Source organism: Pelophylax lessonae (assembly GCF_965119305.1).
Source record: "Pelophylax lessonae genome assembly, chromosome: 8".
NCBI lineage: Eukaryota > Metazoa > Chordata > Amphibia > Anura > Ranidae > Pelophylax > Pelophylax lessonae.
In genome coordinates this window covers 127196698-127214902 of record NC_138775.1, presented here as the reverse complement: position 1 = coordinate 127214902, position 18205 = coordinate 127196698, and the positions used below count along the sequence as shown (strand labels likewise).

The 18205-nt window shown below is 44.2% G+C and overlaps 1 protein-coding gene across 2 annotated transcripts in view; it reads left to right on the top strand.

Annotated features, from left to right (window-relative positions):
- Positions 1–18205, top strand: part of ATF7IP (activating transcription factor 7 interacting protein) — a 233313-nt gene that overhangs the window by 179426 nt on the left and 35682 nt on the right. For both annotated transcript variants that reach the window (XM_082266006.1, XM_082266007.1), the window contains exons 12-13: positions 1728–1797; positions 11178–11330. In XM_082266006.1, coding sequence (XP_082122132.1) covers positions 1728–1797; positions 11178–11330 — 223 coding nt within the window. The remainder of the gene's footprint in view (positions 1–1727; positions 1798–11177; positions 11331–18205) is intronic.

Genomic DNA, 18205 nt, shown 5'->3' with positions numbered 1-18205 from the left:
TGATTTACAACCCTCAAGATTATGTCCTGATCTCTGATCTGACCTGCCCTGCCCTTTTTCTCTTTGTATCAGGGAGAGAAGGGCCTTCTCAAAAGCCTGCCCTATTGTCAGTCGAGTGGCTTAGAATGTAAATGTCATATTGCCCCTGTCCTTATGTATGTTTCCCTCTTCATATGTGGGCTGTAGATGCCCTGACGGTTGCTTATCTCTCTCTAAACTTTTGCGCAGAGATTTTTTAGCATCTCTAATTCACTAATATTACCCGGTTAGGTGCATTCTTTCCTTTTTAGGTTGGTTGCCCCTCTTTTCTTTGGAATTGCCAGAGTATGGGGATGGCAATCTGCATGCCCCAACAGAAAGAAGTTGCAGAACGAGGAACAGAAAACAAGTTTATAATCACACTAGACTAGAACGATTTCACATTATAGATTGCAAACATCTAGACCTTGGTACCCTACAGATCTTAGTTCGGCCTTGTATATCTTCTTCTAAGCACCCTGGCACTAGCAGTCCCTGTGCACTCTCCTTGCAAGAAGTTGCTCTCCTTCCTTACCCACTGCAAATCTGTTCCTCTGGAGCTGCCTTCAGGTGCTCTTGCTCATACAGAGCCCTCCCCTTGTGTTCACTGGGAGTTATTCCCCTATAAGGTCTTCCTAGGAGTGTAACCTTTTGCTCTCCATTGCCCCTGGCAGCCATAGTTCTGCCTTAAGAGAAACGGAAGTTGGATGCTAAGTTGCAAGGCCACCACCATTCCTCTTTTCACATTTTCGAAAACATTTTCTTACCAGGTGGCTGTTTGTGTACCTGTATCATGTTGCGCTCTAAATATGGCTGTCTGCAGTCTTCAACTTCACATATTCTGTGAGATTGTCTCCCTGCCAGTATATGCCATGATTTCAATTTGTTGCTGCGGTCCGTGGCTTCACCCACACAGCTGGGTCATTTGTTCCCAGGAGTCTTGGAATGAAGAAAAACAAGTACCATCACCGTGACAGAAGGCAAAGTTTTCGATGGACCAGAAGTGTAGTGATGTCACCGCACTTAGTCTCTTGATTCTTTCTCCTGCCCCATACCTGAATGTCAGTACCTTGATATGAGCCCGCTATGGGAGGAATAGTTTTCAGGTGCCAGAGCATTATATCTGCAATCCACAAATTATGGTTTTAATGTTTTGCAGGCACAAATGCAGAAAAAATGTATAAATTCATTTTTTTTTCTTTTATATACAGGCATTTATTTTCACAAACTATGGCAATAGCCTTGAATTCTGAGCATATAAGTGGGAGTAAATGTGTTTTTGTTCTTCCTGTATATTGTATTTTATTTCATATGTAATTACAATTTGTATCATATGGCACCTATGGAAAACAGCACCCAGATTACAGGATTTAAAAATGCACTACACAAATACATAGGGTGAAAACTTATTAATTGAAAGTACATTTTTAAATGTTACTCATAGAAACGTACTATTGGGGTGTTATGCATAATTTTCTGTGGTGCTTATGGAGCAACTGTTCTTGTTTTGGGTACTTTTTTTTTTTTGCCTTTCTTATCCTATATACAGTATGTATTCTATGAATGTCACAGATTGTGTTGTGTGTTGGCAATTGTAAGTGTCTGATGGTTAAAAAGCATATTTGATTTTAAAAAAGTGAATTTATTTTTCATGCTTCTATAAATAAATGCTTCTAACATTTGAAGTTCATTATTATTTCTCTTTTTAGAATGGTAAATCTGCAGCTGGTGTTATCGATCTTACCCTGGATGATGAAGATCCTGAACTGGCTTCTCAAGGTAAGCAGTAAACTAAAGACCATTTTGTACTAAAATTAGGAAATTGTAGGTTATCTAATTTATGTATGTGTGTATGTATGTATGTGTGTGTGTGTATATATATATATATATATATATATATGTATATATATATGTATATATATATATATATGTATATGTATATGTATATGTATATATATATATATATATATATATATATATATATATACACATACATACATACATACATGTGTGCAGTGTATGTAAAAAACTTTGTGAACTATAAACTGTAAAACCCAATTGAAAAACAAACTGAAATCTTTGGGGGGGGGGGGGGGGGGGGTAGAAATTAAAAAAAAAAAAAAAAAAAATGTGGTTGCCTAAGTGTGCACATCCCCTCTGGGGATGTAGCTGTGGCAGAATTGGGCAATCCCATTCAAAATTATATTAAATTGGAGTAGGAGCAGTACACACCTGCCATTATTTAGAGTGCCTCTGATTAACCCCAAATAAAGTTCAGCTGTTCTAGTAGGTCTTTCTTGACATTTTATTAGTCGCATTCTATAGCAAAAGCCATGGTCCGCAGAGCGCTTCCAAAGCAGGGATCTCATTGTTAAAGGTATCAGTTAAAGGTATCAGTCAGGAGAAGGGTACAAAAGAATGAACACAGTGAAGACAAGTCTTCAAGTGGATAAAATATGGTGACATTACCAAGAACTGGAGGTCCCTCCAAAATTGATGAAAAGCTGAGAAGAAAACTGGTCAGGGAGGCTGCCAAGAGGCCTACAGCAAAATTAAATGCGCATTAAAGGAATATCTGGCAAGTACTGGCTGTGTAATACCTGTGGCGAAAATCTCCTGTATTCTTCATATGTCTGGGCTTTGGGGTAGAGTGGCAAGACTGAAGCCTTTTCTTATGTAGAAAACACCCAAGCCCGGCTACATATTGCAAAAACACATCTGAAGTTGCCTAAAAGCATGTGGGAAAATGTGTTCTGGTCTAATAAAAGCAAGATTGAAATTTTTTGGCCATAATTCCATAAGATATGTTTGGCGCAAAAACACTGCACGTCACCAAAAGAACACCATACGCACAGTGAAGCATGGTGGTGGTAGCATCATGCTTTGAGACTGCTTTTCTTCAGCTGGAACAGGGGCCTTAGTAATGGTAAAGGAATTCTAAACAGTTCCAAATACCAGTCACTATTGTCATAAAACCTTCAGGCTTCTGCTAGAAAGATGAACATGAAGAGGAACTTCATCTTTCAGCATGACAATGACTCAAAGCATACATATCCAAATCGGCATAGTAAAGGCTTCACCAGAACATTCAAGTTTTGAAATGGCCCAGACCTGAATCTGATTGAAAATCTGTAGGATGGTCTGAAGAGGACTGTGCACAGGAGATGCCCTCACAATCTGACAGATTTGGAGGTGTGCCATGCTGATAAGACTCACCCAAAAAGACTAAATGCTTTAATAAAATCAAAAGGTTAAGGTTCCTCAACAAGGTATTCGTTTAAGGGTGTACACACTTGTGCAACCATATTTATTTTATTTTTACTCTTTCTCCACCTAAAAGATTTCAGTTTGTTCATCTGAGTTTTACAGTTTATAGGTCACATTAACCGCTTCCTGCAAAACAACGTACTCAGCCGATATCACAAGGAGCTGGAGGGGACGTCCCTCTTCCGCCACTGTGGCGGAGTCTCCTGTCCCACTGGGAGACCATTGCGACCAGCCAGCTGGTCGCTGTCCCGAACAAAGCCGGAATCTGCTTCCATCCGGTCTCCAATGTATTAACCCAAAAGCGACGTCGCCACGTCCCATCCAGTTTACTCGGCTGCCAACGGCGCTGGTTTTAAAAAATCCAAAGCATTAAAAAAAATAAATGAGAAAATTTTTGGCGTTTTTTGAATAATTTGAAGTGTAGTGGATGGAGGGGTTTGGGGTCTTTTAGACCCCAAATCTCTCCATAAAGAGTACCTGTCAATGCCTATTACTGTCACAAGGGATGTTAACTTTTATTGCTTTCAGGAGGAATGTAATCAGATTTTTTTTAAAAAGGGACATTGTTTAAAAATTTTTTTATCTTATATTCGTTTTTTTTTTTAAAGCGTTGCCTGTGCACCAAAGAACGTAAACTGTGCTCAAATCACACGTGAGGCATTGCTGCGATTGTCAGGGAGAGCAATAATTCTAGCAAAAAACCTCCTCTGTAACTCTAAACTGGTAACCATTAAAAAAGGGTCACCTATGGAGATTAAGTACTGTAGTTTGTCGCCATTCCACACCGCGCAATTTTAGACCGTAACATGTTTGGTATCTATTTACTCAGCATAACATCTTTCGCAATAATACAAAAAAATGTGCTAACTTTACTATTTAGTTTTAAATTTCAGTGAATTATATTTTTTTCCCAAAAAATTGTGTTTGAAAGACTGCTGCGTAAATATCGTGTGACAAAGTATTGCAACAACTACCATTTTATTCTCCAGAGTCTTTGCTAAAAAAAATATATATTATTTGAGGTTTGAAGTAGTTTTCTAGCAAAAAATACTGATTTTAATTTGTAAGCAACAAGTGTCAGTAGGCTTGGTCCTTAAGTGGTTAAAGGTGGAAAAAGTTCTGAAATTCTATATCTTGGTCTCCTTTTTTTTACATCACAGAAAGCTGGCTGACATTTTAACAGGGATGTGTAGACTTTTTGAATCAAGTGGTTTTATGGCCAGGTGTTGGCTACTCCTTCGTTATTTCTTCATCAAGCAAGTAAAAGGTCTGGAGTTGATTCTAAGTGTGGTATTTGCATTTGGAATCTATTGCTGGGAAGCTACATCATGCGTTCAAGGGAGCTGTCCATGCAAGTGAAACGGGCCATTGTAAGGCTTCAAAAATGAAACCAATCCATCGAGAGCTATCCGCAACATTAGAATTGGCCAAATCAACAGTTTGGTACATTCTGAGAAAAGAATGCACTGGTAAGCTCAGCAACATAAGGGCCTGGATGTCCACAGAAGACAACAGTGGTGGATGATCGCAGCATTCTCTGTTTAAGAAAAACCCATTCACAGCATCCAGACAAGTGAAGGACACTCTCCTGGAGGTGAGCGTGTCATTGTCAAAGTCTACAATCAAGAGGAGACTTCACGAGAGAAAATGGAGGGTTCACCACAAGGTGCAAACCATTCATAAGCCTAAAGAATAAAAAAGCCAGCTTAAACTTGGCCAAAAAACCTCAACGGACTAATGAAACTAAGATTAATCTGTACGAATGCACAGAATGATGGAGAAAAAAGTGTGGAGAAGGCTTGGAACAGCTCATGATCCAAAGCACACAACTCCATCTAAAACATGGTGGAGGCAGTGTGATGGCATGGGCATGCATGGCTTCCAGTGGCACTGGGTCGTGGGCCTTTATTGATGGTGCGACAGAAGCAGCTGGATGAATTCTGCAGTGTTTAGAGATCTACAGTCAGCCCAGAATCAGCCTAATGTGGCAAAGTTGATTGGACGGCGCTTCACAGTACAGATGGACAATGATCCAAAACGCACTGCAAAAGCAACCCTGGGGCTTTTGAAGGAAAAGTGGAATATTCTGCAATGACCGACTCAATCACCTGATCTCAATCCAATTGTGCATGCATTTCAGTGAGTGTGAAAGAGGACCTAGTTGATGGAGAGTGATGAGTCTGAAGCAGTATGGGTGGAAATGTACATGGGTGTGCGTAATACAAAGATTATCATTGGAGTTTGTTATAGACCTCCCAGTATTATTGAGAAGTTGCAGACTCCGCTCCTGGCACAGATAGAAAGTGCTGCAAGGGCTGGGATAGTGATTATGGGGGATTTTAACTACCCAGACATTGACTGGAGTAATGGCACTGCTGGAACAGTTAAAGGGCAACATCTATTTTTCACTTGCTGAAGGCAAAACTAAAAGCAGAAAGACCCACAAAGAACTGAAGACCGCTGCAGTTAGAGCCTGGCAAAGCATCAGAAATGAGGAAACGCAGTCTTTGGTAATGTCCATGGGTTCCAAACTTCAGGCAGTCATTGCCAGTAAAGGATTCTTAAAATATTAAAATTGAACTTTTTTATATAGGATTATATTAATTTGTCCAATTGCATTTGAGCCCCTAAAATGAGGGGACTGTGTGTATAAAAATGGTTGCAGCTCCTAAAATTTATACTTGAGATTTAGGTTTAACCCTCTGAATTAAAACTGAAAGTCTCTGCACTTCAACTTCATTTGAATGGTTTAGTTTCAATTTTATTCTGGTGGCATACAGAGCCAAAAGTATGAATTGTGCCTGTGTTCAAATTGTAAATGGACCTGTGTGTGTGTGTGTGTGTGTGTGTATATATATATATATATATGTGTGTGTGTGTGTGTGTGTGTGTGTGTGTATGTATATATATATATATATATATATATATATATATATATATATATATATATATATATATATATATATATATATATATATATATATATATATATATATATATAGATATATATATATAGATATATATAGATATATATATATATAGATATAGATATAGATATAGATATATATAGATATAGATATATATATATAGATATAGATATAGATATATATAGATATAGATATATATATATAGATATAGATATAGATATATATATATATATATATATATAGATATATATATATATATATATATATATATAGATGTGTGTGCACGCACATGAACTTTAATGCCATTCCAGTCTTAGTTCATAGGGTTAAGTGTTGAGTTGGCCCACCCTTTGCAGCTACAACCACTTCAACTCTTCTGGGAAGGCTGTCCACAAGGTTTAGTTAGGAGTGTGTCTATAGGAATGTTTGACCATTCTTCCAGAAGCGCATTTGGGAGGTTAGGCACTGATGTTGGGCTAGAAGGCCTGGCACGCAGTCTCCGCTCTAATTCATCCCAAAGGTCCATAAAGACATAAATGAGCGAGTTTGGGGTGGAGGAAGTTGACTGGCCTGCGCAGAGTCCTGACCTCGACCTGAAAGAACACCTTTGGGGATGAATTGGAGCGATCCAGGCCTTCTCTCCAACATCAGTGCCTGACCTCACAAATGCTCTTCTGGAAGAATGATCAAACATTCCCAAAGAGACTCTCCTAAACCTTGTGGACAGCCTTCCCAGAAGAGTTGAAAGCGGTTATAGCAGCAAAGGTAGGCCAACTCAATATTACGGACTAAGACTGGGATGCTATTAAAGTTCAAGGTAGGCGTCTCAATTTTGGTAGTGTGTGTATATGTATATATGTGTATGTCTGTCTTGAAAAAGTATTGATACCCCTTTAAAATTTTCCACATTTTGTAATGTTACAACTAAAAACCTAAAATGATTTTCTCTGTCCTTCATTAACGGACACAGCTCCTTATCTTCTTGACAGTTGGGTTATGCTGCCCCCCTACAGGAGTAGGACACTAGACAGGAAAAAGCTTTATTACGCCTATGGGGCAGTCCCAGGGGGTATACTTCCACTTTCAGCTATAGGCATTCAGTTTTTTTTTTCTTTCTAGTCAGGAGTAAGGACCTAGTTCCTTGCTGGGATCTCTGGCAATTGTTTTCTCTTAAATGAAATTTTTTTTCCTACCTTTTTTTTATTATTTTGTTGCTGTGAGAATTTACTATCAACTGCCGGACTGGGCGATGGACTGGATAGTGTAGAGGGTCCCCCGTCTGGATAGTGTGCAGGCCTTGGGCCGGTGCTAGGTCGGCAACGATATAGCCCTACTGGACTGGCCTGCGAGTTAAAAACCTTGTGAGGACGCATATGACCGGGTCCCGGCCTGAGTTGCAGCCCTCCTCCTTGCTGACCGCTCCTCTAGCTGCGCATAAGGTGCTGGTGGGTGCGCGGATTGTGTCAGTGCGTGAAATTTTAAAAATGGAGGATGCAGCTGATGCTGTCAGAGGCAACGATCCCTTTCTGCACCCACAGGCCCACCAAGGCAGCGAGGGTGTTCCCCTTTCCCGCTTACTTTTATAATATTGTCATTAAACAGTTGGGTTATCCAAAACGCACAGTCCCTAAAGAATTTTGCGATCCGGTATCCTTATGAAGATTCCCTTCTTTAAAGTGGACGATACCACTGACCCGCCATATGTTCCCTGTGGCTGGTTCAGCACTTAAGCCGGTATTTACTATTGCCCTGGTGTAGCAAACTGAGTGTGCTAAACGTTTACACCGGGACCTGGAGGTGGGAACTGCTTTGCCCTGCCTTTGCAGGGCTGGTTGTCCAGGGGCTACAGTTTGTCTGTGATGCCTTTTTGGATGCAGCTCCCTTGATTTCCAGACCAGTCTCAGCAGTGGTCCTTCGGCGTATTATCTGGCTGAAATGCCAGTCTGCGGATCAGACTTCCAAGCAGGCCTGATCTGATCTCCCATTTGTGGGGATTGCCTGTTTGGAGCCTCCTTGGATGCCATCCTTAGGGGCCTCACAGGGTGGAAGGGCAAAGAGGCCTGTCGTAGACAGGCTTTGAAGGGCAAAGAGGCCTGTCGTAGACGGGGGAGCCATTCTACTCGGCTCATATGAGGCCCTTTAACCCCTCAGGGTCTTAAGGCAAGGGATTGAAGTCATTCAAAGCCTCCACCAGAGGTTCCAGGAGGACTTGGTCTGGCATGTCCCGAGCGGGCCCTCTGCGGACAAGGCTTCCTCTGCTTGAAGGGGCACCCTCACGCGTATCTGGGGTGGGGAGAAGTCTTCACTGGTTTCTGGATCCGTGGCCCTCCCTGGTAAGACAAGTGGGTCCACAGTCATTCGGTCCGGCTAAAAGATTGAGTTTTGGTTTTATCCTCCGGAAAGGTGCTTTCCTTTCTTGTTCCCAGATGGCCTACGGGGTCTCTTTGGGGCAGTGCAAGAATTGTTCATTCAAGGGGTGGTTGTAATGGTTCCAACTTGGGAAAATTTTCAGGGGTTTTACTCAAACCTGTTTACAGTTCCCAGGAATGAAGGCAAGGTACGTCCAATTCTGGACCTCAAGGCGCTAAACTGCTGGTGCATGTACAGAAGTTCCGAATGGATTCCATACGCACAGTAGTGGCGTCCCTACATCGGGGATTTTCTCGCTTCTTTTGATATCAAGGACCCCTACCTTCACACTTCACACTCCTCTGCTTTGCCTGTGGGCGAGGAGCATTATCAGTTTGTGTTATTCTTTGGTCTCGCCTCTGCTCCTCGGGTCTTCACAAAAGTGTTGGCTCCTCTACTAGCATTGTTGCGTGATTGGGGGATCACGGTACTGGGCTACCTGGGCGATCGTCTGCGAGCGGAGTCTGACTGCTCTGATGGACAACTTGGAGATTACTCTGTGAACTCAAAAGGGAGTTCGGTTGGATTCTAAACCTTCAGAAGTCTTCTCTGTTTCTGTCCATGAGACTGGACTATCTGGGTCTGACCCTAGCCAGAGTGTTTCATCCTCTGGAAAAACTCCAGGAATTGCAGGAGGCAATCCAGCATCTGTTGTCCAGCAGGACGGTCATCCCTCCGGGTTTGCATGCGGGTTCTGGGCCTGATGGTGTCCATCTTCGAGGCGGTTCCATTTGCACAGTTCCACATGAGATCTCTGCAAAGAGAGAGATCCTGGTGGAATGGGACAAAGATCCTCCGTCTCTAGACAATTCGTCGTTTTGAGCCGGGGTACGAGAAGGTCCCTGATCTGATGGCTTCGCTCTCTGGCACTTTTGACAGGGGAAATCCTTTCTCCCTTTGTACTGGACGGTTGTCGCCACGGATGCCAGCTTGTCGGGGTAGGGAGGTGTCCTCGGCACAGATTGTGCTCAGGGGGTCTGCACTCTTCCATCAATGTACTGGAACTCGGAGCAATCTGCCTTTGTCTGGATCATTGGAAGTTTGCCTTCGGGGGTATCCGGTACTCATTCAGTCAGAAAAAGCCACGGCTGTGGCCTGTGTCAATCACTAAGGGGGACACAAGGAGTGCCCTGGCGGCTTAACTGTGCAGTGTGCGGTGAGGCCAGCCATTCAGTGGGCAGTTTGCAGTGGGGCTGGCCAGCCATCCAGTGTGTGGTGGGTGGGCTGGGAGCAGTTCTCCAAGTGTGTGTGCAGTGTAAGGGTTGAAGCAGCACAGCAGATGGAACTCCTGTAGTGATGAATGTAAATTTCTCCCCATCAGCCATTTACCACAAGGCTGGAGGTAGGATACTCCCGGGCTGCCATCTCTGCTCCACTTCCTTTCTAGTTTCAGCTGCTCGATCAGCAGCCATCTGTGAATGTATAGGAGGGAGAGTTTCTTAACCCGGGGAGAATTTGCACAGCTGAGAGTTCCCACCAGCTGCAAGCCTAAGGATGCTGTGTGCGGGGCACTAGAGGAACACTGCAGCTTGGGGAGAAAGTCGAAAGCAGACCATGCCAACTCCATGACTGAGATGGACGCGGAGATGGGGGGTGAACCCAAGCACCTCCCTGGTGCTGCCCCTGGTTCAGGGTGTGCCTAGGCACACCCCCTGCACACGGCTATGGCGATAGTGTTTTCTCACGCTAAAGCGTTTTTTTTCCCTGGCTACCCCTTTTCGCAATGTGCCACCCAAGGAAACTGCTTCCTATGGTGGCACACCCACTGACTCGATCTCAAGCTGTGCTGCCTGTGTCTAGATGCTGACAGCGAAGCTCAGACCAATGTCCTACTCTCCTCACAGCGGAAGCCGATGGCTCCCATTGCAGTCTGAGCCAGTGAGGAAAGACAGCAGCTTCAAGTGCTCGATCCATCCAGCATAGCTCTAGTGCACTAGGCACTCCTGTGCGTACAACCTCATAGCTGTATATCTGCAGTGTGCTTTTACTGCTATCAATAGGCTCTGTGCTTATCAAGGTTTTTCCTAGCTTGAGGCTGATCTGAGGAAGCAAGACAGTGCATAACAGAGCATGGCAAATATTAAATGATCAGCTGCATCGGGAAGACCACATGCACAAATGGAGACCTGTCCTTCGCCAGTCTTTTGGACACCTATCCCAGAGTTCAGTTCATCTTTAACCTGATGCTGCTGTATTTGGTCTAGCCATGTAGGTGTTGAAGCATGACACCAGCTAAATGGCTGAATACAGTTAAAATATTTCTGCTTCTTTCTGATGGGATCATGTATGGATGAGCATTAATCCCCCCCCCGAATGTCTTCTATGCTTTTTTTTTTTTTTTTTTTTTTTTTTTTTCATATTTTACCTCAGTGCTCAGTAGCGGAGTATCTCAAAGCATATCCGATTGCCAGCACTGTGCAATGCAATATAATCTATTTGGCTTGCACTGCAAAGGTTTCCAATGATGTATCACTTTTGAAGAGAATTATGGGAAGAAGTATGAAGTTTTCAAGTGGCTATACTTTGCCCTTACAGTTATTTTGATGTTGTTTTTAGATTCGAGAAGGACTAGTTCTGCAGCGGTGTCTGCAAATGTTCAGCCATCCCAATCAGTTGGTCGCCAGTCACAGCCTTCCCAGATGAACAATCTTCAGTCATCTACACCTATAGGACTATCTTCTCAGGCTACTATACATGTTTTACCAACAGGTACTGTTTTTGTTTTGTTCTGCTCCAAATTAAACCTAATGTAGTGGGAGATTTCACTTTTTTACATTTTGTCCTTTGAAAACATTATTGCAGATTGTTTGTGGATTCTGTTCTGTAGATAAGTTATTCTAATTTTCTCCTTGCAAGTGGAAAGATGTGGCCCCTATAATCACGTGATCAGTCCTGGTGTTGTAATCGCACAACTAGGCAGGAAAAGCAGTGAGCCAATCGCATGAGCAGGAAATTAGAAATATAGAGCGACTGCAAAAAAAGACCAAGTGGTTCATAGTCTGACCCTTTTGAATTATTTTTCTTGTTTTTATTTAATTATTTTACCGTTTGTGGATCTATGTTTGCCGCAAGCATGTTTATATTCACTTAAGGTTGGCTGACTCACTACCTCTGAAAGTATTTTCAAAACATAAGCTACTCTTGGTAAAATACTTTCTAAGGTTAGTTTTAAACTTAACTCCTGGTAGTTGAGGGTCATGCCCTTGTGTCCTTGCAGTTAAATTATTATTGCATTACATCATTGTGTTCTTGCAGTTACAGTATACACAATGTAGAGAACATCCTAAAAACCTTACCGTTATGTCATTGTAAGGATTCATTTTACATTTGGCAGACTTAAAAACGTATAAACGTCAATTTGAAAGTAGATAACTTTTAGTAATGCTAAATTACAGCAGCCAAGGGATGCTTTCATTTGTCATCTTTTAAATTTTTTTTCCCCTAGAGCCATTATTGGCTTGCCTCTTTAGAAGGAAAGGTTAATTCAAATAATGTTTACATATCGTAATGTTCACTTCTCTGGGTTGAGGGTGTGTATGTTGATTTTACTTTCCTTACCTGACCAACAGGTTCAAAATAAGTCACAAACTTATCCTGCTCTTCGTATTGTGTTTTGAGGGGTCATTGGCAGCATTTAAGCATTACAAAGAGTGTAATAAGAAATGTAAAAACGAAATCAGGGCGGCTAAAATAGAACACGAGACATATAGCGGAGGAGAGTAAAAAGAACCCCAAGAAGTTCTTTAAGTATATAAACAGTAGGAAAGCGAGACCAGAACACATTGGCCCCATAAAAGATGATAAAGGAAATATGGCCACTGAGGACAGAGAAAAGGCGGAAGTGTTAAATAATTTCTTCTCTTCAGTCTTCACAAAAGAATCGGGGGGCTACACTAACCCAGATTGTAAGGCCGAACTAAATAATACACCCCAGGAAGTGCCGCCATGGCTAACAGAAGATAGACTTAGAGCTAAACTAGAGAAACTTAACATAAATAAATCCCCGGGACCGGATGGCTTGCACCCGAGGGTTCTTAATGAGCTCAGCCAGGTGATTGCCAGACCATTATTCTTGATCTATAAGGATAGTTTACAGACGGTATGGTGCCAGCTGATTGGAAAAAAGCCAACGTGGTACCAATATTTAAAAAGGGGCCGAGATATATCCCGGGTAACTATAGGCCGGTCAGCCTAACTTCAGTAGTATGCAAAATTTTGGAGGGGATGTTAAGGGACCACATACAAGACTTTAGTAATGAAAATGATATTAGTAGTAATCAGCATGGATTCATGAAAAATCGTTCGTGCCAAACCAATCTATTAACCTTCTACGATGAAGAGAGCTGCCACCTAGATAAAGGAAAGCCTGTGGATGTGGTGTATCTGGACTTTGCAAAGGCCTTTGACACCGTTCCCCACAAACGCTTACTGTACAAACTAAGGAAGGTAGGTATGGACCATAAGGTGAGTACCTGGATAGAGAACTGGCTCCAGGGGAGAGTACAGAGGGTGGTGATTAATGCGGAGTACTCGGATTGGGCAGGGGTGGAAAGTGGGGTCCCCCAGGGTTCTGTCCTGGGACCAATCCTGTTTAATTTATTCATAAATGATCTAGAGGAGGGGATATCTAGTACAATCTCAGTATTTGCGGACGATACTAAACTAAGCATGCCAATATCTTCTATGCAGGATGTGGAAACCTTACAAGCGGACCTGAACAAAATAACGGGGTGGGCAACTACATGGCAGATGAGATTTAATGTTGAAAAATGTAAAGTAATGCACTTGGGGGCCAGAAACCAGAAGGCAAGCTACTCACTAGGGGGGAACCTCTGGGTGAGTCTAGGATGGAAAAGGACTTGGGGGTACTGGTAGACAACAGGCTTGGCAGTGGCATGCAATGCCAAGCCGCCGCAAGCAAAGCCAACAGAATACTGGGATGTATAAAAAAGGGGATTCACTCCAGAAATAAAGAGATTATTCTCCCACTCTACAAGACTCTGGTCCGGCCACATCTGGAGTATGCTGTCCAGTTCTGGGCACCGATCCTCAGGAAAGATGTGCTGGAACTGAAGAAAATCCTGAGAAGGGCAACAAAAATAATTAGGGGAATGGAGGACATCAGCTATGAGGAAAGACTACAAGCACTGAACTTATTCTCTCTGGAGAAGAGACGATTGAGGGGGGATATGATATCAATGTACAAATACTGTACTGGTGACCCTAGCATAAGGAACAAACTATTCAGAGAGAGGAGATACAATAAGACACGTGGCCACTCACTAAAACTAGAGGAAAGGCGGTTTAACCTTAAAGTGCGTAAGGGGTTCTTCGCTGTAAGAGCGGTAAGGATGTGGAATTCTCTTCCACAAGCAGTCGTATCAGCAGGGAGCATTGATAGTTTCAAAAAACTATTCGATGGACACCTTAAAGACCACAACATACAGGGGTATACAATGTACGGTTAAAAGCGGACACACACACACACACATCATAGGTTGAACTGGATGGACTGATGTGTTTTTTTCAACCTCGCTATGTAACTTGACCAATCGCATTAATAGTTCCCATTTCAGCTATGATGAAATTGGTGTGTCCCTGAAGGGACATACTAGTAGTAGCCAGCTGGTATGAGAGGCACACAGTGGGGAATCACAGGCACCAGACACGCCTGAAAGTATCAGATGCTAAAGATCCTAGGAGCAGCTACAGCTCTGCAAGAGAAAAATTAGCTGCAAACGAGGCAGTAGTGGTATTTAAAACTGTATTTCTCTGTCGCTCATTGACAGACTCAGTCCTCCTTGATTCATATCAACTCGGGTTATACCGCCCTCTACAGGAGTAGGACTAGGCAGAAAAGAAAAACGTTCTGGCCACACCTTAGGGGCAGTCCCAGAGGGTATATCCTCTCTCTCTGCTACAGGAAGTCAGTTTTTTTTTTCTGTCTAGTTAGGAGTAAGGACCTAAGTTCCTTGCTGGGATCTTTGGTCCTGGCAAGATTTTTTAGAAATACTTTTTAAGGCAGCTTTTCTTCTCCAGTGTTCCTGTGAGATCTTCAAGCAAGTATGCTGAAACTGGGCGACGGGCTGGATGTTGAGATCCAGTGGTCACCCCAGTTCAGCCTGCGAGCGCGTGCAGGCCCTAGCTCCGCGCTGGGTCGGCCGCGACATAGTCCCACTGGACGGGGACTGACCCTGCGAGTTAAACGTCTCGCCTGGACGCCAATGACCAGCGGAGTCACGGCGTCCAGATTGGTCGACAGCCCCCCCCACTCCGGTGGAGAGGGGTTCTGTCAGGAGTTGGCGCCCGCCTGGTTCCGGTATGGTGAGTAAAATGTTCCCCCTCTCCCCTTGTCGGGTTTGTTGGTGGACGCGGGCCCCTCTCTGGGATGGATGGACGTGATCCTAACAGGTGTCATTAATCCCCCTCTTAAAAGCTTGGTTTGGGAGCTGACTATCTATAAGTCCCTATATGACACTGTAAGGGAGATGACTGTAGTCAGTGGCAGACTGCTAAAAGGCATTACTGTTGAGGTATAGAGGTGATAGTATCCTACCTGACACTATACAGGCCGATGCCTATGCCTGGATACAGCATCCGCAGGTCGCCATCCTTCCATAAGCCAGTCACCTCCCGCAGGCCGCACAGCCTCCCTTAGGCCGCACAGGCCGAGGACTACCTCCCACAGGCCGAGCGCACACCTCCCGCAGGCCGCTGCTACCTTGCACAAGCCGCCGCTATCCTCCACAGGCCGCCGCTATTTTCCCATAGATCGCACGGGGCTGCCATATTGGCGTAGCCTCGTGTCTCCAGCATGGGGGCGGCCATGTTTGAGGTGACCAAACACCTCGTGGAGTAATTGGAAGGCGTGTAAAGGGGCGGAGCCGCCTCCTTTACCCGGGAAAGCAAGCCAAAGACTTCCTGTCTGTAACAGACAGTGCTGGAAGCAGGTTGAATAGAAACTTCTGAGCATCAAGTGGTGAGCCTTGGGGTCTCTCTCTCTCTCTCTCTCTCTCTCTCTCTCTCTCTCTCTCTCTCTCTTTCTTTCTCTCTCTTTCTCTCTCTCTCTCTCTCTCTCTCTCTCTTTCTTTCTCTCTCTTTCTCTCTCTTTTTCTCTCTCTTTCTCTCTCTTTCTCTCTCTTTTTCTCTCTCTTTCTCTCTCTTTCTCTCTCTTTCTCTCTCTTTCTCTCTCTTTCTCTCTCTTTCTCTCTCTTTCTCTCTCTTTCTCTCTCTTTCTCTCTTTCTCTCTCTCTTTCTCTCTCTCTTTCTCTTTCTCTCTCTCTCTTTCTCTCTCTTTCTCTCTCTCTCTTTCTCTCTCTCTCTTTCTCTCTCTCTCTTTCTTTCTCTCTCTCGGAACAGAGCGATCAGACTTGGTCTGATTGCCTGGACCAAGCAGCTCTAGGGCAGCCTGGTTCGGATCCAGTCAGACAATGCCATGGTGGTGACTTAGGTCGGTCACCAAGGATTTCACCAGCTGTGTCTTCAATAGGGCATCCCGGAGGTGGATCTGTTGGCATGTCGGCTCAACAGGATGGCGCGGAGGTCGGTAGCTCGCGCCCGCGATCCTCTAGCGGACACACTAAGACGCGCTGAGCGCCCCGTAGGGGCAGTATCAGCTACTGTATGTTTTCCCCCCTCTCAAGTTGCTGCTGAGATTTCTCCGCAAGATAGAGGTGGAGGGAACTCCAGTTATCCTGGTAATTCCGGGCTGGCCTCGTCAAGCCGGGTACGCCGACTTGGGCAGACTAGTCGCGGACGCTCCTTGGAGACTTCCTCTCAGGGAGGATCTGCGGTCTCAAGGACCGATCTTCCATCGTGCTTTACAGTCGCTGGCTTTAACGGCCTGGCCATTGAGACCCAGGTACCGAAGGACAGGGGATTGTCAGCTTCAGTTATTCCTACTCTAATTAAAGCAAGGAAAGCGACTTCCAGCAAGGTCTATTATCGCACATGGAAGACTTATATCTCGTGGTGTGAATCTTTGGGATTTCCCCCACGTACCTATTCGGTGACCCGAATCTTGGCTTTTCTGCAAAAGGGGGTTGAGCAGAAACTATCCTTGAGCACTATCAAGGGTCAGGTTTCAGCGTTGGCAATCTTCTTTCAGAAGCCTCTGGCTACTCATTCCTTGGTGCGGAATTTCATCCAGGGGGTGCGGCACTTGGCTCCACCAGTGCGCGCGCCCTTACCGCCCTGGGATCTTAATTTGGTGTTGTCGGTTCTGCAAAAACCTCCCTTTGAAAATATTAGGGAGATTCCCTTGCTTACATTATCTCAGAAGGTGGCCTTCTTGGGGGCCATTACTTCTGCACGCAGGGTGTCAGAACTGGCCGCATTATCGTGTCATTCCCCATATTTGGTGATTCATAGGGATAAGGTAGTTTTTCATCCGAAGCCAACTACGGAATCGTTCTGTAAAACGGATTCACTTTTTGTGATCACGGATGGCCCCAGAAAGGGTTTGCCTGCATCTGACGCGACTATCTCCAAATGGATTAGACAGACGGTGGTACAGGCTTATTCTTTTAAGGGTCGGAATCCTCTGTTCCCTGTTAAGGCGCACTCCACTCGAGCGCTCAGTACTTCTGGGCCTACTGCCATCAGGCGTCAGTGGTCCAGGTGTGCAAGGCGGCTACCTGGTCGTCTGTGCATACCTTTACAAAATTTTATAAAGTTGATGTGATGGCATCAGCGGATGCCTCATTTGGCCGCAAGGTTTTGCAGGCCGCAATTTGAGGAGACCGGTGGTCTACCTCAAGGGTTTTTTTTTCCGTTGGAACTTCAGTTGAGTCTCATCTTTTGATTGATGAGCCTTTAAAACTTCTAGTTGGCACCGGTTGGGCCTTCTAGATTGGATTTTGATTTCCATTATCCCACCCCTCATTTGTGGCACTGCTTTGGGACGTCCCGAGTTGATATGAATCAAGGAGGACTGCGTCTGTCAATGAGCGACAGAGAAAAATGGATTTTTGTAAGATCTTACCGTAAAATCCTTTTCTCTTAAGCTCATTGACAGACGCAGTACCCGCCCCTCTATTTTTGAGTTGGGTTGGGTTAAATTCTCTAAACACTGCTTTGTGACATAACTGACTTCCTGTAGCAGAGAGAGAGAGGATATACCCTCTGGGACTGCCCCTAAGGTGTGGCCAGAACGTTTTTCTTTTCTGCCTAGTCCTACTCCTGTAGAGGGCAGTATAACCCGAGTTGATATGAATCAAGGAGGACTGCGTCTGTCAATGAGCTTAAGAGAAAAGGATTTTACGGTAAGATCTTACAAAAATCCATTTTTCTTTCGTTCATTAAAACACACAGCTCCTGATATTCATAACCATTGGGTTATACTGCCCCCTACAGGAGTAGGACACTAGGCAGAAAATAATTCTTGCTACACCCAAGGGCAGTCCCAGGGGGTATACTCCTGCTGTAGCCACTGATTTTTTTATTTTTTTTCTTCTGCCTAGTCGGGACCTATTTCCTCCTGGATTTTTTCCTGTGAGCCCTATAATCAACTGCTGGACTGGGCGACGGGCTAGATAATCTAGATCCAGTGGTCACCCCAGTCTGGCCAGCTCTGCGCTAGGTCG